The sequence below is a fragment of the Paralichthys olivaceus genome, chromosome 22, assembly GCF_024713975.1.
Source record: "Paralichthys olivaceus isolate ysfri-2021 chromosome 22, ASM2471397v2, whole genome shotgun sequence".
Taxonomy (NCBI): domain Eukaryota; kingdom Metazoa; phylum Chordata; class Actinopteri; order Pleuronectiformes; family Paralichthyidae; genus Paralichthys; species Paralichthys olivaceus.
In genome coordinates, this window is record NC_091114.1 from 6,070,893 (window position 1) to 6,095,469 (window position 24,577).

Sequence of the window (24,577 nt, forward strand, 5' to 3'; positions counted from 1 at the left end):
ATTAAATTATATTTCCGTCACTCTCACGAGGCAACTGCAGATGATGCAAAATGAAAAATTATAACAAAGAAGCATCGAGTGAGAATGATGCAACTGATAAATAAAGATAAATGAAGGGTCTTAGGAAGGCCGAGGCAGAAAAACTACTTTTCCCTTTTCCCTCAGAGCCATTACTGGCAAATGTACAGCAGGGAGAAGGCACTTAATTTTCAAATCCTTTAAATAAGTGTTGTAATTATCTGCTTGTGTGTGTGAGGTTGCAGAGCAGAGAGGGAGGCCCGTGAAAGATTAATGCTGAGTAGCCACTGGAGCACTGCCGCAGCCAGGGTGAGCCTTTTGTTATTGCTACGAAAAAAGAACTATAGGAAACACCTCTCAACCTTGGTCACACTTGGACACTGCAGTTGGAGAATCCGCTCTTTGATTCGAATAAGTGAAAGCAAATGTCAGCTTTGTCTACTCAAAATCATGTTCTATCTTGTACTTTGCAATAGCGTATACATTTTACAGGAAACATTATACCACTTGTTTGTTTTGAATCAATTATTGAATTGTTATTGGATTTAACGTCACAAAAGTGTTTGCAAATTATTCATTAATAATAGAGTTCATTTGTTTCCCTACATCCCATGATAGCAGCCATAGCAGCATTTAAGCCTTCACAGTTACGGTAAGTTAAAACACCAGCTTCAAGGTTAAATACTGAAAAAGTCAACAGTGACTTGAAGCAAGGACAATATTTTTTCTATTAACATTTAACATTTCAACTACAATGTTTTTTAATCAAATATTGAAAACCCTCAGGAGTCAAATCAAATGGCTGATCTGAGACTTCATGGTGTAAATGTCATGGTTATTGTATTTTTGTCCTCTTTTATAAAGAGGGTTTTCAGTTCAAGTTTAAACTGTGTTTGTCTTACGTTTTGAATTCATGTTTTAAGTTTGCTCTATGTCCCCTCTGTGTATCACTCTCTTTGTCCCTCGCTGTGTTCATCTATGTGTTTCTCTTTCTATGTTTCACCCTGTGCTTCACCCCATGTTCATCTCAGTGTTCCTCTGTTTCCTGTTTTATTTTGTAGTCCCCGCTCCTGTTGTGTCTTCCCCACTAGACTTCCTGCCCTCATCAGGCTCACCTGTTTGTCCTGTGCCACCTGTCTCCAGTTACTCATCAGTTCAGTGTGTATTTAAGTCTTTGTGTTCTCCTGGTTCTGTTGGTTCGTCCTTGTCATGTTCATGTGTCTGGTTACCACAGTTTTTTTTCATGTCTTTCCCTGCGCTACTCCTCTGTTTTGTCTGAGCGCAACTTTTGTTTTATTGAGGATTTCTTTTGTTATGTTCACCAGATTTGACTCTGTGTTTTGGTCCACCTGCTCCCTTTTCCTACCGCATCCCCTCTTCCTGACATTAAACGTATGGAGCGCTGGTTGGCCAAGTAAAACAGAGATATGATTGTATACATTTCATGTATTTACACAAGTAAAAGCATAAATGATAGGATAGTGCAGGCGTTTCATTTAACTCAATATCTTTGTCATTTTTTGATGTATTGAGAAAAGGAAAATTGTGAATCCTCTGATTCTGCTCTACAGACTGAATATAAAGGGAGGGGCAGGAGAGATATTTTTTTAATGTTATATCAGTTTCACAATCACATCTTTACATTTACAGCCTGCATTTACATTTTCAATTTTGAAAATTCTTCACTGTGGTTTTAAAAGTACAAAAACTTTTTCCATTTTATGTTTCCTGTGTATTTTATTACCATATGTTGATATACTATATCAAAGTGAAGCCAAAATAGGCCAGGACCCCAAGGTATCCAGGAGGAAATCTCTGACTTGTTAGCAGTTCAATTATCCACCAGGTTAAAATATTGTTTTTTTTTATGTAAACAGCCGCCTACTGAGTGTGGAAAGTGAGCCAAGAGAGCAGGGAGATTTTAGTACAACAGTAAAGTTCTGGGCCGTAAAACAAAAATGAACTGAAGTGAGCTGCACAGTCAGGTAATAACTCTCCATGAGTTTGTTGCCTTTTTTCTCTCTCCCTGCAATGCAGACCAAACAGCCACCCGCCAACCAACAGCCATTATCTCAAACGTCCTCCTAATTATAAAACTTTAAAGACGGCACACATAAAAAAATTAAACAACAACAGAGTTTCCTCTCATCCCACAGAGCAGTTTCCACTACAGGCAGCTGAAATCAGTAACCATGACCCAAAATGGCACATGCACCAAAATCCTCTTTAAGTATTCAACATATTCATGTCAAAATATTACCTTGAAGTTCTGTGAACCTTGCAAACATTTCTCTTACACGTCAGGGAATGATGCAAGGGCCTAGTTCCCTGCACATATACCACTTGCATAACAGGGTGTAAAGTCTCCGCGCTGCCTCGCTCAGGACCCTGAGGGCAGCACAAAACATGCCTTCTTTCTCTATTTCTGTTCTCCATCTTCTTCTCCATCTCTCACCGTGGTGCTCACATATACACAACAATGGCAGACGGTGGTAGTTGGATTTTAAAGGGTGAAAAAAAGCTTTGTCCTCCCTCCATTCTCATCTCCGAGGGATTCTCTCGAACGTTTCTCTTCTTCCCTCCGCTGCCTCTCTCCCTGTGGTTCTTTCCCTGTGTGAAAATGGGTCACCTTTCTTCTGTCTGGAGAATGCCTAGGAAAGTATAACCTCTAAATCTGTGTATAGGTGTGTGTGTGTGTGTGTGTGTGTGTGTGTGTGTGTGTGTGTGCATGCAAGCTTTTTACTGTCTAGAGGGGTTCCAAGCCCTGGAAAAGTCATGTTCAAGGACCACTTTCTGGGGCTCATTAAAGGGGAAAAGTTGATGTTTCATTTGGGGTTGCAGTCACAGTAATATTACATTTAGGTTGAAATGTGGATCGAGGCCACATTTGAACATTTGTGCAAATTCTAGTTGATACTTTAGATTTGTTTGCGATGAAGAGGGAAATTTCATTATTCTAAAACCTGGGCTTTGTTCTGATCATCACAGCCAAGAGACATGACTGTGGTGTAATGCCATATATTAAGGCAAACAGGAATCCTTACATTCACAAACAAAATTAAGATTAAGAATTTAGATTTAAAGTTAAGAAAGAAAGTAACTGGAAGCCTGCCCACTGTGTCTACATATGCTTCCCCTTGGGGCATCCCTCGGAGGGCACAGCATGAGTATGGGGTTTCAGGGACATTGTTGTGAGCCCTGTAGTTTAAAGTCATATTAAAAGAACATATTCTCAGCTGGAAGTCAAATATGTTTCTATTGGGTGATGCTTTGTCACTGATTTTGTTTGATTTTCATCCGGAAGGAACTCAATTTGTTTCTGGTTCAGGCCCCTCAGAATCATTTGAACTTAAAGGCACTAGAATTCCCTGGTTGGGGGAAGCTGTTATAGGACAGACATTAATCAAAAGATGTTCACACACTGCACACGAGGCAGGGGGAGGACTTCAGTGTATGGGTTCTTTCCAGGCAGAATTTTGATTGTTCCACCTGATAGAAACCCCGTGTCTCCCCTCCGCGTCTCTGCCGCTATGCGTGTAGTCAGCATTAGACGGACTTTGAAGTGAGGGTACCGATGCACTTCAAACAAGATCTCAAACAATTTGCCTGTGTGCCAAGAAGAAGAAGGCTGAAGAAAGAGCTTTTCTGTGCATCCTGACAGAGTGCACTCTGATCCATGCCTCTGTCTCCATCTACTCTTCCATCTGCCTCTCAAACGTGCGGCGCAGCTCTGCCTCTTCTCTCTGCACATCAATGCAAAACAACTCCCAGGAAACATCATACGAGCTGTTTCAGAAGTTGTAGCATGCAAGTGCTGCTGTGACCGATAGCAGGACACTGTTTGATGCACAGACGCACACAGACAGTACATGTCATCGCCTCAGCTTTTCACTTTTGTTGTTGTTTGAGCGAAAAGAAACCAGGTCGGGATGAACAGACACAGACTCAGACAGATGACAATTTGTCATGTGATGCTGCGATGTGTATCAGTCCCACTGTGCTTAGGTGCGTGCGGCTGCTTATTAGGTCACTCAATCGCTGATATTATAGTTATAACAAAACAATTACATTATATAACTTTTGAGTTTACCCCATTGAGAGCTTTTCTTTCTCTTACACAGTGTACAGTGCTTCCAATTAATTATAAACGCCATTTCCTGATTTGTCCTGACACTGTTTCACAAGGAACCACTTTTTTTTTTACATTTCTCCCAAAATAACAAAACATAGGAGATCTCTAACTTGGTGCGTGCAGCGCTAAGTGCCGTGTGGTTGCACTAGTGTGAGCTCCTGACTGCTCGCTGGTCCGTAACATTTTTACCGTCCATGCAGTCCGTCAGACCTCATAGACTCATCATTCACTCTTTAGTCTGTGTACCTGTCTCTGAGAATCTGTTGCATATGACTGCAACCTTTGTGCACATGCACCCAAAGCTATAGATCAGTAGATCTTATAATCACATCATCATTGAGGCATTACTTCATTGCATGTGCTGACCGTACCGAAGTGTAGAGGTAGCCCTCGCTGTTCATGGCGACATAGAGCCCTGTCTTGGTGCTCTGGATGGCCACTATCCTGAGACCCACAGGAATCAAGTTGAACTGCACTGTAAAAAGAAGTAGACAGGGAAAAGGGGTGTTAGAGCGATCATTCTTTCTCTTAAAGGTTCACAGTGCTTCCTTGTGGCATAAAAAGACAATTGCTTTCCAGCTGTCTCTTATTTCATCCTCCCTGTCGTACAGTATATCTGTCAAACACGGAAATGGGAAGTGGGTGAAAAAGAGAGGGAGAGAAGGAGGGAGGGATTAGGTAAGGGGGATTTAGGAGGAATAAAGTCTGATTGCTGGTACACTGGAAGGCAGACAAACTCGGGAGTGGCTGTACGGAGAATTCCCCTGCAGGAGAGAGAGAGATAGAGACAGCACAGCTTAACCGAGAGCTTTCGGAATACAGTACATTAGAAAGTGACATCTCCTGAGCCTGCTTTGAATTCATTGCCTCCATCCCGTCACAGTAAACAGCACTTTGCGATGGACTTTGCAGAATTCCCTCCAGTGGAACCTTGGATTTCTTATGTGCATAGCTCTCCATATAAACTATGTTCAACCTGGCCACTGGAGCAGCACTCACACAGTGTGTGTGTGTGTGTGTGTGTGTGTGTGTGTGTGTGTGTGTGTGTGTGTGTGTAGGCTACATGCATTTCTAAACTTGTCTGTGTAACATGTCCAACATGTATTTGTTTAAGTATGTGTCAGTTTTTTTTTGTTTATCTCTCGAGTGTGTGCTTTATGAGATGTGACATTCTAACTTGAGTGATGCTGAGAAAATGTTGGATGGATCCAGGCTCACGGTTTCGCCCTATTTCCAGGTGTTATGCTAATGTTATGCTTCAATCACACTTACCTAATATTACATTTACCCTATGGGAGTTCCGTATTGTATGCTAAGAGCAAGGTTAGAGGTGCAAAGGCTGATAGGTGTGAATAAATTTCAACTTGTGCATATCTGCAACTCACCGCTGAGTGAAGCAACTCTGAATCAGTATCAGGAAAGGAGTGTTAGGTAGAAAATTAACTGCTGTGCCCCACACCAACCAGTCAAAGTGAGGAGAGAGGAAATTCCCTGCTCGACATAGATAATTATATTGTAATGCAGGTTAAGATTGGCATTTGATTCTAACCTGGGTTACATTAAATTAACAGGCTATCTGTTCAAGCTTCATATTGAAAGAACAGATATGAGAGCAGAATTGATCTTTTTGCCTAAATCTCAGCAGAAAGTGTATTTCTAAATACTACATTAAATAACGTAGATATTTAACATTGAAACTGTCGGCAGAAAAACAGGAAAACCAAATAAAAAAAAGTTAAAGGTAGACTTATTATCTTCATTTGAGCTTTCTAATTCATGTCATGGTCTTAATTGAGTTTATATATTAGTGAGGTTGCTTAACTGCCATTGACAAGCTCTGCTTATAAACTCTGGAAAAAAATTCAATGTTCAAACTCCTTTTGTAAGTATACATAGCCTTTTCTGTATCTTTATCCCATTTTTATCATCACACGATGCTCGAAACAGAAGTTTAATTTGTCGTTTTTTTTCTTGGACAAATTATAAGTGTGCATTATAAAGTGGCAGCCTTCTTGTCAAAATGACAGATCTTTCATACAGATGAAAAATGTAGTCTCAAGAGCATGTTTTCAACTCTTGGAGCCATTAGTTGCTATCTGACAAATCAATTTCAAATCAGAAGTTCTGCCAACATAATGGATGGAAGTGCGGCTATCAGAGGGCGATAAGGAGCCAGTGCTGGAGATAGAAAGTCAAACTCCCAAAAAGTTTTTTAAAGAAAAACTAAAGCCAAGATCCGGTGCCACAGATTCTTCCCAAGTTACATTTCTACTTTCTTAATGTTGTAAAGCGGCAGAAAGTCTTAATTACATTGTCTCCCCACCGGTATAAACCACAAGCTTCTCCGTTGTCAATCACACCAGTGTGAATTAAATAAAACATTCAGGACAGTGATGTGTGTCCAGTTTCAAGGTTCAAATGTCAGAAATAAAAACTGCACACACATCTCACCCTCTCTCTTTCTCCCTCTCTATCCTCAGGGCCCTGCTTCTATTTGCTCGATCGATCGCTGCATCTCAAACAGTTGGTTTCGCAAATGAACAAAGTGTCACCAAAGACCATGGCTGGGATGACAAATAGAGCAGGATGCGTGCACACACACACACACACACATAAACCACTTCCCTCAACACATCAAAACCTTCTCTGTGGTGATGACCCCACATAACCCATTGCGCACCAAGACACAACCCAGCAACGACACAACAACCCCTGCACTCCCCTTGATTATAAAATGAAGATTTCTCCAATGTTTTACTTATGAAGCTGTAGTAAGAGCGATACTTTTGTTCAATTTTTTCCTCATGCTCTCCAAAACCAAAACACAAGATCAGAAAGTGTAAGACAGGATTGAAAGGTTCGTAAAGTGACCCACATTGGCCAAAGAAAGAAAAAGAAAACACCATACACAATCATTGGAAAAGGAGCAGCTATAAAATGGTAAACTAGAATTGCACTCAAGCACATAGCTCCGCCAAGGCCCATTAGTCCCTTTATGAAACCCCATTTAAATTCACTAGATCCAGAATTTTATTTAGATCTGCCCAAAATTGCAAACACTCATTAAAATCAGTCCCCTAAGCATGTCTGATCTGGTTCATTAAGATCCATGAATTATTCTCTAAGACATCAAGGAAAATGTTGAAAAATTTGCAATGTTAAAGAAAGTGTGAGAAAATTCATGGATCGGGCTCCAGGACCGGTTCTGCACCGAAATATGTAATATATATACGTATATTGTTTCAATATGTAATTGAAACAATATACGTATAACCTCCCTCTATTTGTCCAAGTATATATGCTTTAAATATTAAATGTTGAAGATGTTTTAACTTTTAGCTCAACTTAATTAAATAAACAGTACCTAACCCTGTTATTTAAGCAAACAAAGCAAAGACTGGGAAATATATTTTTCTACTGTTGACTGACACCAAGTAAAATCTGAAAAGTACTAATATTCAATAACAATTTTGCCACTTCTACCAATTTCAACTGCGTATGTAGTGGGTGATAAATATAGCACTATATCACAAATGGCTTGGCAACCAATTACTTTCCTATTCTATTATATCTTTTTCTTTCTGTGTCTGCATATATCTCTTTGTATTTCCCCTTCCAAGAAGAAGTTTGCTTTGCATTCTCGACCTCAATCAAAAAGAGCTTTGCTTATCATATAGATCACATAACTTTGTGCCTGGATAACAGCGGCATGCCACCTTCCTTTTGTCCTCCCGTTTTCCTCATCCCTCCCTCTGTCCTTCCGTTTGACTTCCTCTTCTTCTCTGCGCTACTCAAAGTGGCTGCTAGATTAATCAAAAGTCGAGGGGGAGACAGAGGGAGGGGAGAGCAGAAGGGGGGGGGGGGGAGAAATGAAGGGGAGGGAGAAGGGTGTTGCCAAATCAATCCCACAAGTCAATTTGAGACTTCAGATCATCTACACAATAAATAAACAAGGAGGAAGTGGCGGCGGGACAAAGGGGGAGGGGGGCACAGAGGTAAGCTGTGCAGAGGGCATCTGCAGGCGGGCACAGTGCACTGCTGCTCTGCAGTGTTGTATTGTGCAGCCCAGTTGGTCTCAACTGGTGTGAGAAGAGGATTACAGTCATCTGTGGGAAGTCACACAGAGTTTAACTTCTGGATAGGCACTGGTAAATCTTTATTCACTTTCCTGTGTGAATGGAACACACTGGATACGAGCACTTCGATGGGATACTTGCACGGGAATGGAAGTCTGGTGACGCAGTATATAAAGGAACCAAGTCCACATTGATTTAGTGGTGGATGGATGAGATGCCAAAATATGGGATGTTGAAATTCATGGTCAGTGTTTATCTATTTCCATAACACAGACTTAATCATGGCTTTATTATTTAAATGCAAAACAACTGTCACTGTCAGACAGGGGAAGTGGTGTTTACAGACAAACTGTGGTCTGGTCTTATTCCAGAAGCTATCGTTATCTTTGGCACCTCCCGACAACACACACTCTCTATGGGAGACACACGACTGCAGCGCCCACGCACACACACACCTGGGTAGAGGACATTATATGAAACCCAATGCTTCCTGTTTGTATCTGTGGTATTATAGATTCATTTCTGGATAGTCGTGGGAAGTGGAGATGAATCGCACAAACAAAAGTAATCTAATATTCTGATATTTAATCCTTTTAGCAAATACCAAAATCATTTTGATTTTATTATAGTTACAAGTCAACTTAAATTAACACCTACGTCTTAAAATGAGATGGTTGATTTGCATTGGTAACCAATGAAACCAACTCTGCTTTCACACGCCGTCAAGACTGAATGGTAGATTAAGTGATTTCTAGCAGAGCTTCATGCCTGATTTCCTCGGTGGTTGATGACGACAACTAACCACGGTTTCCTGTTATTTAACTTCCACCTCTTCCCCCGGGCTTTTCTCATTCCTTATCGCTCTTCCTTTCAGTCCATCTGACTTTCCCTTCCTCCTCCTCGCCTCTCTCTCCCTGGTGCTTCCTGGGCCCTTCCTTATCTCACTCTCTTTTTTAATACATCTCTCCATTTTTCTTCCTTATTTGTTTCCATTCAATTCCCCCGTTGCCAGCTGTCGTTCCCTCACACCTCTGAAACCAATACTCTTCCATCCGCATCCATTCATCTCCGTCCCTCTTTGCCCTGCAGCCTTCACTGTCCGTCTCTTCATCACTCAATCTTATTGTCTCTGCCTCCCCCCTTTTGTATCCCTTGTCCTCACTTCTCCATCGTTTGGTATTCCCCATGCTCTTCTTCACATCCTTATGAGCCTGATCGGCTACTCTTTTACCTCTTTTCCTGCTCATCTGGCTGAAAGAGCATTTCCTTTCTGCATTTGTTTCTCTTTGAATGCCGCAGCTCTCACACAGCGCAAACTTTCCCTCGTTTGTCTTTTAAGTCTTTGAATTTCTCTCCTCTGCCCTTTGTGGAGCAGCATTATTAAGCACTGAGGAAAGTTAAACAGAGAGAGAAAAACACGACTTGTTCCAGAGCACAGAGAGAGATAAGTCAGAATTTGCTCCAACAGTGGGAGATCGTAATTACAGTGCATGGAAGAGAGGGAAATCACACTCCTCCTCATGGCTTTTCCGATGTTGAGTCTACAGCTTTCATCTCTCTCTGTAGCCATCTCTCTTGTCCTTCATTTTCCTCCTCTCTTTGTCTGTCAAACGCTCAGTGCATTCTTTCTCTGTTTCTTAATTCATCTTTTCTTCAAGTGATTTCCATTCGGTCACCTGTGTCACTGTTTTTTTTCTCATGTCTGGGCCCCATCCTACAGATTAACAGATCTATTAACTCCCATGAACATACACTCCCAGACAAACGCATTTAAACATCATAAAAACCCTTTTTTCTCTGTTATCTTATGATGAGCTGTGGGATCCTACATGAACACAAGAGGATCTAGTTGTTTTAAAAATGCAATTTTGATATTTTCATACTTCTCTGCTGTTTTCAGGGGTTTGAAGTGGGCGGGCATCAGTGGGGAAAAAAAGGTCTTACTTCCATGCACCAATCAGAGCAACATTAAAATCAGTTGTTCAGGGTTTCCAGAAGTGCCAATCAAATCTCTTAATAAATAATAACCAACTGGCTTTGAGACTTTCTTATAGTCATGAATATAAAAATCCATAGAGAAGTTTTGAAAACAAGTTTTCATGGGCTTTTAAGAAGCGATTCCCAGTCCTGGGGCAGTGAATCCTCCAAAGGGGGAAATCTGACAGGTCATTGTATTATCACTGTATGTTATCATATTTATAGCTTTTTAGATGTCTAGTCGTTTCTTTTCTTTTTAAATATGAGATGTGGGGGAAATGGGGAAATCATCACTTTTCTCACTTGAAGGGAATGCCATAATACTGCGAGTTACTTGTCTTTTTCAAGTGTATTCAATCCATGAAACTTCAAGACAGAAACATTTGTACTCATAAATAGCCTACTAACCCGATTGGAGGGTGCTATAATCGTATTTATTTTCCTGATAACTTCATTTAATAGCATATGCAGACTGAAATATCTCAAAATCTATTAGTTACAGTGCCATTGATTGTGTACAGACAGCGAAGGCCCCTACGGGATATCTGTTCAAAACTACGGCTTTAGCAATGCCCTGATTTTTCCTCTAGCGCCACCAACAGGGTGAAATTTGTGTTTAATAAAGGCAACTGATAGATTCCTGTGCATTTTGTTGGGTAAAAGTTTCAATATGTCAAATACTTTATTAGTAACAGGTTGGTTTCATTTAAAATGATATAAGCAACAATTTGAGTATTTGCAAGAAGTGATTAACAATATACTGATATGCATAGAAACTTATAGCTGCCCATTCAAAAACTGCATTCAAGTGTGAAACTCAGGAAACAATAAAGAATGAGTGGTTTGTAATAAAGTAGCTAAAATGTGCAAAAAACACTAGGACAGTTCTTTAACAAATCCCTCTTCACACTTAATAGTCAATTAATCCCTCCTCCCTCACTTGACTCTCCTGTCCCTCCTTCATTCCTCTTCCAGCTTCATTACATAACAGCCTGGGCGAGCCAAGCCAATGGACGGAGGGGGGAGAGAGGAGCAGGTGGGTGAGAGGAGGGGGCAGGTAGCCTCTCTGACCTCCCACCAGAGGGGGGGAGACACAGTTGTCAAGGCGGAGTCACATCAGCTCCCTGCTCCTACTGGCTTCCCTCAATCCCTCCCTCCCCCCTCCCTCCCTATTCTCTCTGCCATCCTCACATTTCCCCTCTCCCGCTCGCTCCCTCTCTCTCCCTCTTTCACTGCCAACCCATCTTGTCTCGCTGGCTCAGTTTTTTTTCTTCTGGCATGTTCCACTGTGCCCTCTTTCTCTTCCTCTTCTTGTCTCTGATCCTCTTATTCTCTGTTTCCATCCCTTTGTCGCTTTTCGCTTTAATATTCAGTCACTTCCAGCTTCCTGACAACTTCCTCTATCGCCTAGTTATGGAAGCCCTGAGGGAACTTGGTTAAAAAAAAGTTAAAAGTATTGCAAGGCCATACAAAAAGCCGCTCTTGTCACTTTTTGTTCTGCTACATCCCCTCAGGGCTTCCACACCTCCTTCCAACGAATGTCCTACATCAGCTATAGCCCTTCAATGTCCAGCCTTACCGACAGGAGAACCAGGAGGTGAACAGGGCTGGTAAAGATATGCCAGGACAAAACTGGACCAAAGGGGTCCAAGATGTAAACATTCCCTTTGTTCATCCATACTTCCTCCTTCCTCCTGGAGGTAGATCTATCTAATAATTCCAATAAATCTCTGTTTGTCTGTATATGGAAAACATATCTTGAGGATTGTTCATCTAATCAGCTTACAATTTGGGATGTGTATTAGTCAAGGACCATCTGGTGCAATTTGGACATGTGATACATTCAATACTAATAAACATTGAATAGGCAAACGGTGCTTTGCAGTGGGGGCAACATGCAGTCTGCAGACTGAGTTGGATGACCTACAGTGATGGCAACAGTCAGACCGCAGGCCAAAGTGACCTGCCAGATTATTTTGATAATTTGATTATTTTTATTCACCATATCGGACTGACAGAGACATTTACAGCTGTTGCAGTGCTAATCTCCATCATGGCAACAACATTCATAGAATAACTTCCTGTTACGCAATTTGTCTACAGAGTAAAAGCTGCAATGCTTTATATGAAGCTGAATTACAGAGTTTAGACTTGGACTTGGATTGTGTTGATTTCTTAACAGACCTCTGAAATAGTCCTCATGCACTGTTTGAAAACACTATAAATCATTCAGAAGTGCCACACATGAACAGTAACAAGGCAAATTCGGTTTTATCTCATGAAAGAAACATTGAATATAAATGTAATACCAAAAAGAAGGAATTTACTTGATAATGTACACATGGCTTTATTGCAGACCAGGTAGGATGAACGCAAAGTTCTCCACCTTCCTGTCCGCAGCCAGTCTTTACTTGCCGCGGCTCAATTACTGCACTTTTGCAGTTTCACAAAACATTATTTATCATCCCAATAGATCACTTTGCTCCTTTAATACAGGCTCACTTGTTGAGCCTTCAGCTACTAGGTTCATCTCCCCGTAGAACCAGCTGTGTTCAGAAGCAGACACCATCTCTACATTTAAGGTTACACTTCAAACTTTCCTCTCTGATAACGCTTGTAGTTAGGGCTGGTTCAGGTGAGCCCTGAGCCAGTTGTGCTGCTACAAGCCTAGACTTCTGTAGGAAGTCTCACTTTCTCCCCCATGTATTTATATCACACAACTGCATACCATTTACTTTGTGTCTCCACTCTCACATAACTTCCTCTCACCTTGTCCTCATTCTGCAGGTATCTCTCACTACTCAATACTCTCCCCCATTTCCCAACTTTAAACCCAGCTGATTGAAGCATACAACCACCCACCCTGAGTCCAGCTCTGTCGGAGGTTTCTCTTGAACTCTTGACCTTACAATGTAAAGTGACCTGAGTAAATGTATGGTATAATTTGGAGCTATAAAAATAAAATTGAAATTGAAGGGCACTAAGCGTTATTACCTTTTTTTCTGAGGCTAGTTTTAGGCTTTCTATGTTAATGACCTAATCTGCAGTGGTCAATTCAGACCAAGAACTACATTACAGCTGATGGTTTGCTTCCAAATCTCATATTCCTAAATTGGTTTGTATTCAATCAAAATTGCTCCCAGCAAATGTGAGGTGATACATAGAACAGGCAGGAGGAGGAAGAACCAGCGTTTTCTGGGGCCCAGCGGCTCATTTTTGCCCCATGATCCCCAAAGAGGTTTGTACAGCCATCTTAAAGTTATCAGTGGACTTCTTGACGACATTAAGAACCACTTTAGTGATACAGTTAGATCAAAACATGATCCCGTTGGCTGTAAAAATAAAAAAAATGAGAATAAAGGGGAAATTTAAATTGAGTGAAACTGAAAGCAGTCTGGTTCCAGGCCACTTTGCATTATAGAGCAAGTTACGGTTACCAGGGAGACTACTGAAGATAAGCCTGACAGCTTGCGACACACACACACACACACACGCTCACACAGCAATTCTGACTCTTTCAATGTTCTGCGCAGCCAGGTATATGATTGTGCTGCTGATTGATGCTAAGTTACACTGATGTCAATCACTCAACAATTCCCGCTTGAATGAATAAAATATTTAAATGTGATTTAAAAATGTGCTCGATTTATGACTTTCACAGGACTTGCCTGTCAACTCCCCCTCGGACTGTCCACTGACAAAGCAATGAGCCCAGGACAAGATGAAACCACCTACTGGCATTGATGGAATTACCGTTGTAATAAAATGAACCATTAGTAAGAGCCACGTAATTATTTTGTGGATTGACCGCATGCTGACTGATGTTTAATACCCTGACAAGCCAGAAACACTCTTACATAACAGGAGTCTTTACATCCGCCTGGAAAAGAGCCCTGTTGGCTTTCAGATTTGCCCTGAAGTATTATGCGATGAATATTTCAAATTGGACAAGAGACTGTTTAAAGTTCAGTGTGTGGCGATGTTTGCCTCAGTGTAGGTGTGCTGTTACATAAGCAGGAGAGGAGAGAGCAGGTCTGATCGGTCATGGTGCCGCTGTGGGCCTAATTTAACCAAACAGATGTGGTTGGTGGATTCAAAACACCAGGGGACATGTACCTGCTTCCTCTTACAAGTTTCCCCAACATTTACTCATCCAAATCTAAATGTACACTTTGCACAAGCACAACTGCAAGTTTGCAATTTGTGAACACGAGTGCAATGGTCGTTCAAAACCTGCCTGTTGGAATGGGCTGTTCTCTTGTCCTGTGCTAATGATCTGGAGGTGGTTAAGAATTATTCCTTTTCATTAGGGAGTGCTCCTCAAACAGTTCTACAAAATTCTGTCACTTGTTATTGCTTGTGTGCTGGATGTTGTGTGCAGAGCTTTTTATTAACAGTCTCAGGTGCAGAGTAAAGTTTGAAAATGTTATGTTCCTCCTACTTGGTTTATCTGCAGTGAAGATTTTATATTCTATGTTGCTAATAAAGTTAAACAGAATTTATTTTACTCTCACATCTGTGGATCATATGATAAATGGCTGAAGAGAAAATGTTCTTGCCATGACGGGGAACAGCATTTTCATCTGTGTCAGTGTGATGTGGTGAAATAAAAATGATAAAATTACCAAAGTGATCTTGCATCAATTTTGACCTGTGATTTGACCCAGTTGCAAACCACTGCTGTACTTTATCTGGGGACAAAGAAGAAGATGATTCTGGGTCCATAGACTGTAGACACACCGTCATGCCACTGACTGCCACTGACTGGTTTCCTGTTTATTCAATTTTAGATAATCCAGCGTTCAAGTAACACAAAACACACCGCTGAATTTCCTTTCTTAGGACAAATACCAAGGGAAAACCTCAATATGAACACCTCAAGGTCAAATCCAGGTTATTCTTACCTGGTGCTCCTGTTGCTGTATTTATTAGTATTTTGACACCTCATTTAAATGCTGAAAAACCAACTTTACACAGGGAGCCACAGCTGAGAGTCCAAATGGAATTTTTTCCCTACCGTCCTGTAGATTGCAAATCCAAAATTGTGCTAACTCCATGTTTTCCATCCAAACTGGGGCTTTGACAGAAAAAATGCTGTCTTGCCACATCAGGGATAAACTATAATACACTATTGATCTCTCCGGGAGGTTTGGAGAGAGTCCAAGAACTCAAGGGGTATCATGGGATATGATGTTTTTGGTCAGTAATCACCCAGGTGATGACCCCTAACAAGGTGAGGTGTGTGCGTCCCACCAGCCACCACCCTTCTTCTTTAGCCATGCAAGCTGGCTGCATGACTCAATGGAAGGCAATGTCAGTTACTCCACCGCTTTAATCCAGACTGAATTATCTCAACAACTATTGGATTGGACTGTGTCAGGACATTATATATGATACTGTTACCAGTTAAACTTAAACTTCCTTTATTGATCCCACAAGGGGAAATTCTTTTTACACTCATGTTTTTTTCATTTTTTAATACATGCATTAACCCACAATCCCACACACACACAGACAGGGCTCAAAGACATGCATATTTTGGAGAGAGATGGTAGAGTGATGGGCAGCCCCCAGGAAAAGCGCCCTATGAGCAATTGGGGGGTACGGTGCCTTGCTCAAGGGCACCTCAGCAGTGCCCAGGAGGTGAACTGGCACCTCTCCAGCTACCAGTCCACCTTCCATGGTTATGGTCCATGCTGGACTTGAACCGGCCACCCTCCGGTTCCCAAGCCAAATCCTTATGGACTGAGCTACTGCTGCCCCTAAACGTAGAACATCACGGCAGCTGTTTTGACCTTTTATCCAGGATCATGGAGATTACAGGGGGCAGCAGAAGACACCAGCTGGCTCCGGTATAATAACACCTAGAGTGATATTAGTACACTGTTAAACAATTCTATAGGAATCACGATGTAGTACTCACATCTAGTGTCTGAGATAAGCTGGGATGGTGGGAACATTGTCTGCCACTGGCTGCTTTAGAGCACACAGCCACTAAAATACATCCGGCAGGATTTAAAGCACACACACACACACACACACACACACACCTTGACTATACTGAATACACTCACACAGACGAGTTATTCATAGACACATGAAGCTTGTACCTTAAAGGTCAGACTGATTGTAAGCAAAACAATTAAAAACAGTGTCTGAGAAGATTCATCCTTGCCAAGGATCTGCTGTGATTTATTGCGTAACGCGAACAAATCCCATTTAGCTGGTGTTCACCGAGCGCACTTTGCCAAGTGTGCATACATTTTCTGCCTGACGGATCAGAGTGTGAATAAAACCAGAAAGCGTGGCTGTGTTGCGGTGCAATCGTGTGCTGTTGAGATGTTCAGATATATGATAGTCCTGCCAGGAAGTCTCCTTTTAAATGTCCCTTGGTGTGGAAGCATGGGGAAAATCCCAGCGTAGCATGTGCCGCCTGAGCCAAGAAACACACACCTTCATCAAACTAAGTGACAATACCTCTGTGCGTGTGACTGTTCACTTACAGAAGGAGCTGCTTTCGTCCTTTGTGCCTTCCATGGTGCCATCCGGCAGCATCTGGAGGTAGAACCCGTGTCTGCAGTAGAGCCGCGTGACGATGCCCTTCAGCTGGGGCTCTGCAGAGCAAACACAGGGTTAAACACATGTTAACACTTGTTGGTGAGTGTATGTTAATTCGCACACCTTCCTACGGATGTGCACATTGACTAAACAACAGGCAGATCTTGATATTTACACTGGGAAATGGTCAAACAGTGAAGAGTGTGCGCTTGCATGTGTGTGACTGTGGCTTTCAGAAGGATTGATGGGCCCTGTGTGTCTGCACAAAAAAAAACATCTTTCACAGATGGATTCAAGTGATGGAGACACGCTGTTCATTTTGAGTGTCGGTGTTGCAGCAGCTGCACATCACACAAGTAGGCAAGCACTTCAAAATTGCAGACTTTGAGGGTGACCGTTCGTTTGAAGTTGACGTTCGTGGTAGCTTTCAAGTACAAACTCACTGATCAACCATTAGTCTGAACTCAATCCACTGCCTCAGACACAGAACAGGGTGTTGGGCTCTTACACATGAAATGCTGGTGAAATTTAGACACCTTCCTGGTCACAGCGAAGAGGAGAAAGTTCAATATCTTGGATGCAAGATGGCAAAAGCTCAAGAAACAAGCAACAACACGTTCATCGTCATGCTGAAAGTTTAATGAACCTTCTCCGGTCGCCTGTTTACCCCACTCTCAAATACCAACTGTCGTCATTTACTCAATGCACTCTGAGGCACCAGACTACTGTTGGTTTCCGTGAACCAATCAGGCACTCCCATCCACCGCTGCTCCAGAGTTAAGCTGACGTGTGTTTCTCTAACCTTGTGTTTGTCTTGGGGTGTGTTTCTCTTTCTCAGGCTGCACACACATGACTGCAAGGGCTCTTCCACTGGGAAGTGCTGAGGGAGGCTAAATAGTGGATCAGAGGGAATGTCAGAATGCTCAAGTGTTTCCACAATCAAGTTTTAATGATACGCATCAAATATGGATGAAGACAGAGAAGTACGGGGGCAGCTGGCAGTTGGCCCTCGCTTGACAGCAGGGATGCACGTTTGTGTGTGTGTGTGAGTGAGAGAGGGGGAGAGACAGAGAAAGAGAGACAGAGATGCACTGCAAGATATTCAGGCTGTCCCTATACAGTCTAATTCTCTATACAGAATTTTATTTTATAGAGTTTTGAAAACATTATTCATACTTCAGTATAGGCTTAACACTTTAGTTTCCAACTTTTTTATTGTACCTCAACTGCAATTTGACTTAGAGGATACTCAAGAATAAGCTCCTAAAAATCAGACTAACCTGTCACCTGTGTTTGTGTGAGGAATGTGGAGGATCTTAAGTTATACTTTAATACAAGTATTTCAAATAAAAAACATAATCAGCACCACATTTTCATGAGTATCAGGACTTTGAAAAGATTATGCAAGAGATGGAAGTGGAGAAAGGCTATCGTTGGTTAAAGAGTATTCCTAGTTTCTCAAGAAACAATGAGTTTGGTCAAGAGTTTTTGGATCAAGACGGAATTTGAACGAGCACGTGTTCTCCTTGCTGCTTATTTCCTAGAAATATATAAATATGAAACAGAACTATGTCAGATATCCTGGTGGACTTTTGGATCCATTTACAATAAGTGAAATATGTTCAACTAGGGATAAAACTGCAAAAACAGTTCTGCATAATGTCTCAAGTTGAGGCTCATTAGGATGTGAGTTAAGCCTTGATGTCTGTGAATTAGTCGAAGAAATACCAGTGTGCAAATCCTTCCTTTCATGTTGACAGGGTGACCCAACATGTTTGGAAGCTTTTCTTTGGAGGTGCTGGCCTCAGCAGCCAGATTGAGTCTATGTAACTACTAAAAGATAAAAGCTCATCCATCCATCGTGGGCTGACTAGACACAGAAGGTCAAACGTGGAGTGTGGTAATCTGTAATATCCTGAGTGTTAATCTCAAATTAAGCCTCAGACACACTCCATGCCATGTGCTGCTTAACACATCTGCCGCAGCGCGGAGCAGAGTCTAACAACGAACACACGCAGGGGAGGCTGATGTTGACCTTTAGCATGACTCCGCCCCCGTTCTGTTTGGGAATAATGCTATGATCCTGAACATTGAGAGGAAATACAGCTTGGACACAAGGACAAGCAAGACTACGGGTGCAAGTGCAATGCCAATACACACAAAATACACACACACATAAACGGCATCTCGTACTTGATCCATGTAGAGTGCCGTGGATGCCTTGAGTCATACCTGAGGCAGGATATAAAAGCGCAAGGAAAGATGGTCATTGGCTATAAAATATCAACATAAGTATAATGATTTCAGTTAACGGATTTTTTAAAATCTTTTATAAATAACTGAAGTCAATTGAGTTATATTTCACAGGGTTATAGCCTTGAGTTAACCTCAACAACTGCAGCTTCAATGCTTCGCAAAAAAAAGGCCAACACAGCATAAATGAATCCTCTTATTTTCTGATATGCTCAAACTCTGGTCAAATGGTGGCACTGGATGAAAGCTGTGTCCATCAAAGACATAGATAGCTGGGCTTTAGGAGAAGTGGTTTGCATATGATACTCTGTTAGGGCAGGATGAGAAAGTTGCACACTGTCCAGTTAGTTTGAGTTCAGTTCGAGACATGTAGCACGGTTACTGTGTGGTGGAGGGTTCTGCTCACAGAGGAAGCTTTAAAAGAATCATGGGTAGTGATGATGGTTGTGCTCGGAGAACTAATAAACCATTAATAAACACACAAATATTAATTTGAGGTCAAATCAGAAACACCAGAGGCTCAAAATACAGTTGAAGTATACCCTCGTGGTTTAAATGATATGTAATTTAAAAGTATAATGGGCATTAACATTGGGGTATTAGAGGAACCTTTACGTTCAGCTGGTAGCCAAGGAGCTAAGGATACAGACTATTAGTGCAAGTGTCTGGCAAAACACCAGGATGCCACCCACTGGTTTGTGAACTGCCATTTAAAGCTTTTAGCTTGGCATTTTGTCCAGCACCATCTTGTTTTTTTTTAAACCATATGTAACCATATTACGGGGAGAGAGGGGTGGAGCCTGGCTGAAAGCTCAAGGACACTGCACACCCTCCTTCACCTGCTGCCTGCACCCATTGGGCGGTACAAGCTGTCAGTCATAAGGCTAACATTCCTGTTAATGTTTACTCACTCTATAAATAAAGTATGAAGTAGGATCATTTTCTCATACACTTAAAATTATTTCATTTGCAACCAGAGGTGCTGCCCTCAGAGGACACAGGTTTCACGATCTGAACACACGCTACATCAATTTTTTATATACATTCCATGGAAAATGTGAATTTTTCCCCTCCACACCTAAAGTTTGCAATGCTGGCTTTTCCGTTATTACATCATCTGAGTTGTTTTCTCAGACTAGATAAAGTTCCTCCTCAGCCACATGAGCTGAACTTTGAAGTGTGAAATGACTTTGAAGTGGAGTGTTGCTTGGACCGCCCCCAGAATCATTAAGAGTTTTACCTTTCACTCAGCCCTTGTTCAGAGGGGTTCGGAAGGAAATCATTGATTCAGGGGTAAAGTTTTGAAGGCTTTAACATCAGTTAAATCCAGTCTTTGTTTTAACTGAGGGAAGCTTTAAATGCTCTTACTGACATTTGGAATTAAAGCTGCCATTTTCATTTTCACATTTTTCAAATATTACAACATTTCCCTTGGAGTTTTACTCTTGAAAGGGGAGAAAAAGCCTCTGAAATGGCATTAGGCCATGGGGACAATAACAAGTTCATGCTCGTGGGGACTGCAATCCGACTGTCACATTAGAATGTACCCTGGGAATATAATAGCATTTGTCAACACACAAAAGATTTATCAGACTGCATCGCATCCTACAGCACAAGAGCGAGGGACTGTGTGTGTTTATGCATGAGGAGGATTTGTGCTCATAATCCCACAGACATTCAACGCTAATTATGGAGTGACCTTAATAAAGAGCAGGATTAATTTTACTTATTGAGAATTTAAACCATTTAAGTCACCCTGAACCCTCCAGCTGCCTGATGCCTCATGGCAGATGACAACTGGGCAGCAGCTAGTTATTTTCACCCGCTTTCCTCACTGCACGTCTTAATGTGTGTGCATACTGGACACCCGTATAATGGGCTTGGCTGAACAAGCAGATGATCGGCCAAGGACAATATCAGTATGTCTGTCATCACAAACACACAACAGACTCACACGGTAGATATATTTTTGTCTCCTTACCCCTGTTCAGCTCAGTCTTTCTCCTCTTAAGTGTCCTCTAACCATTTACAGTCTGGCCTGGGAATAACGTCCACATTGGACAACTGCAGAGGTCGAGATTTATGTTCAGTGCCGATGTTCAGTACCAGTGAATTAAGTAGTGTGCCCTATGTTGTATGTGGTGATGCAGAAAGTAAGGGTGAAAAGGACAGGATGGTAAATGGATGTAGTGTCTTGTAAAAAGACAAAAATAGATGCCACATTTACTCTTCATGCAGTCTTATCTATTCAATGTGCTTTATGGTTCAAAAAGTATCAAAATATTACATTTTCTACATTTGATGTAAGACCTGATGAGCATACTAATATATTTATTTATTTTGTGGCCGTGTGTGGTGCACATCAATTCTGTACAAGAACACATGTAATTATAGCCGCAGGCACTCAACAGAGGGGAGCAGCTCAATCGTCAAAAATAGATCCTTGATGAGTAATGAGTACATTTCAGGTTTGAGATGGTTAGCTTCTGTTATAAACACAGTGTTGAAACAATTACACACTTATTTCATATTTATTAAGCATTTATTTAATTGTACACACAAAATTCCATCATCATCATCATTCAGTAGTCCCCCAATGCTGCATACCAATCCACCCATCTGTTATCTATCCTTTAGGGGTCTCTGGGGGACGTGTCATTGGGTGAGGAGCAGGTTACACCCTGGACAACTCACATCAACGGTCAGTTAAGAGTCTGACTGTGGGAGGAAGCCGGTGTGCACACAAAGACCAAAGTCAAGCTGGGATTCAACTTTCTGGCTGTAAAGCAACTTTTCTATTCCAAATTGAATAGAAATTGCCAGAGCGACTGCTGTGACAGACAGACAGAAAAAGGCCAATGATAACAATAAACCCATCTACTAGCATGTAGCTGGGGTATAATTAAACATCATTGAAAAAGATAAACTATGCTGAATGTCAGACATGTCACTCAGAGGAAGAGCAGGAGAAGGCAAAACGGGGGTAAAAGAAAAGAAGACAATATAGAGTTATTGAAGACAAGATTTATGATTGTATAAGTATGGATATACGTGTTTCCCACAGGTAGTCAGATCGCTTCAGCTACACTGGGATACACAAACGACTTGTTATTGATGTTTCATTTAGAGAGCACAGTAATTCATTTCTTTCTCAGTCGCTAAAGTCTGTCAAAGCACTTGAAGCTGAAGGCACTGCGACAATCGCAGATTATTACACTTCCATCTGTTTGTCGAGACGTCATATAAAATGGTCTCTGTTCAGTCTGTGTCAGCACCGACGCAGGAGTAAAACTCCAGGGAGCCCAGATGTGCTACAGCACTGACGCATCACTGATGAATTGTGGTCATTGTAGTTCACTAACTGTCTCAGCGCTTGGCAGAGTTAAAGCTCCAGCACTTCATTGGAGAGAATCAGCAGCTTCATGCATCACGGCGCCCAAAATGATTCCACAACAAACAGCAGACGGGACACTGGATATATTGTGAGTCGACATGAAGTACTGCACTTGCACTAAGTGCACCTCAAGGAGTTTTACTGCACATTGCCACCATAATAAAAATGATAATAACTTTATTGACTGATGCAGTATCAAGCATCATATTAAGAGGTTAGTATTTGTTGCAAAAATTGGTTCTTAAGTGTACAAATATTTTGTATTTAATATTAAGAAACATATTTTGTGGTCTCTTTTAGTTGGCAGAGGTCCACAGCCACAGTGGCATCATATTTATGGCATCAGGAAGAAATAGGGTCTATGACCCAATTGCAACAAAAGCTTTATAATATTCATGAAGGGTTTATTGGAGAACTGTTGTATTAGATTGCATTAGCTTTACTATATGTTCCCTAATAACTGGTAGCAGTGTGTATTTCTTGTATCCAAACCTGAAAAAACATTGTACTCTAAATACATATTACTGTAGCTTTACTATTTGTAGGAGGTATGGAATTGGGAAACTGTTTCTTCCTGTTCTGATGAAGTTGATGCAACAAGAAACTCCTACATCAGTCTCAGGGTTCCAACTCGATGATGCATGTCAGCTGCCCTAGTGTTGAGTGTGATAGAGACTAACAATTGTAAGATTTATTAAAAGTCAAAATGATTACTTGTTGGTAAAATTCCTTCCATACAACCCTGTTTAACACCAACACTTCAGGAGCCTTTCATTGTGTTCCCCTGGTGCTGCTGACATACGTTAACTTCATCAATAAAAACTCTGAAGAAACTAAAGTCACTGACATTTTCTGTGGCAATTTATTTAGTGCTGCAATGGCAGAGGGTACGAAGCCTCTACTGAATCTGGCCCTATAGTGTGCACCTCCGTCTGAGTGGCAGTAATGTTAAGGGGGTAGTCGGTGTTGTCTACTATGGCGAGTGCTGGGCGTGTGATGGCTCCGTCGTTCAGGTCTGGGATATGGGTTAGGAAAGTTCAATGATTTTAGAAGCGGTCTGATGGCGGTGGGTTTGTTTTTGTTGGTGACAGAGGGCTTGTTGTAGAAACAGGTGGAACAGTACAGCAGGATGGGTTGGACTAAAAGAGTTAACTGATGATATGGAGTCTTTGCTGTGATTTATGGATGGAAGTGATGTGCTGATCAATGCTGAGTTCATTGTCAATACTGAGTGTGAGGTATTTGAAGTGGTGAACCTGTTCTACCGTTATAAATATCGGGTGGTTTTAACTTTTAAAAATAAGTATGGAAATTAGCAGCACGAATTATAGGATGCTCGCCTGCACAAACAAATTCTCTGTCTGCACACACAGCACTCTTAGGGGGTGAGGGCTGAGAGCAGATTGCGATATTGTCAGGTTATCAAGGAGAATGAATTTTGATTTGAAGGGGATGGCAACCCCCCTCATCACCCGACAAATTGCCCACCGGTTATATTGTAACACAGGACTCTCAGTCAACTGGCTGACACGTTGTTCTTGGTGCTGCCTGACAGGTGGAAACGCAGCACAGTTGCATTTTTCAAGTAATTACTCCTTGAGGCCGAGCAACAGAGCAGCAGTAACAGACTGCGACCTTTCCAGTCTGTCTCTCTACTACTGTCACTGTGTAGCATGAGGACATGTGTGCAAACTCACAGTGCATTCAGCTCTGGTATTATTGTATATATTGTATGTATATACAGTTTATAAGTCAACGTCTAGTTAAAGCCATATGTAGCTGTAATTCTCTGTTATCAACTGCAGCACTGTGGGTAAATTCCAGCATGGTTGCTCCTTAACATGCCATGTCTCTGCACACTGGTCCGAGAAAGACTTCTCAGCTATCTCGAGAGTTAATAAGCTTGTTACTCCCCACTGACTCTAATATTGTCTTTCTCACCACTAGTGTGAGAGCCTGAAGCTATTAATCCATGGACATATGGATTTTACAACTGCTAGTATTTCATCTCCCAGCAGACTTATTGCATCCAATGGTAAATGCTCGGCGGCAGCCACAAAAGCAATAACACATCCAGTATCTAGATGAGAACAAGGAGTGTGATACTGTAGGAGGACTCTTAACATATCACAGTGAAAGCAGAGATTGTGTTTTTCCATATTTGCACTC

The 24,577-nt window shown here is 41.6% G+C and overlaps 1 protein-coding gene across 1 annotated transcript in view; it reads right to left on the bottom strand.

Annotated features, from left to right (window-relative positions):
• The window catches only part of fgf11a (fibroblast growth factor 11a), a 117,356-nt gene that overhangs the window by 23,154 nt on the left and 69,625 nt on the right, over positions 1-24,577 (bottom strand). The window contains exons 9-10 of the mRNA XM_069518484.1: positions 16,707-16,817; positions 4,522-4,625 (exon numbers count right to left, since the gene is read on the bottom strand). Coding sequence (XP_069374585.1) covers positions 4,522-4,625; positions 16,707-16,817 — 215 coding nt within the window. The remainder of the gene's footprint in view (positions 1-4,521; positions 4,626-16,706; positions 16,818-24,577) is intronic.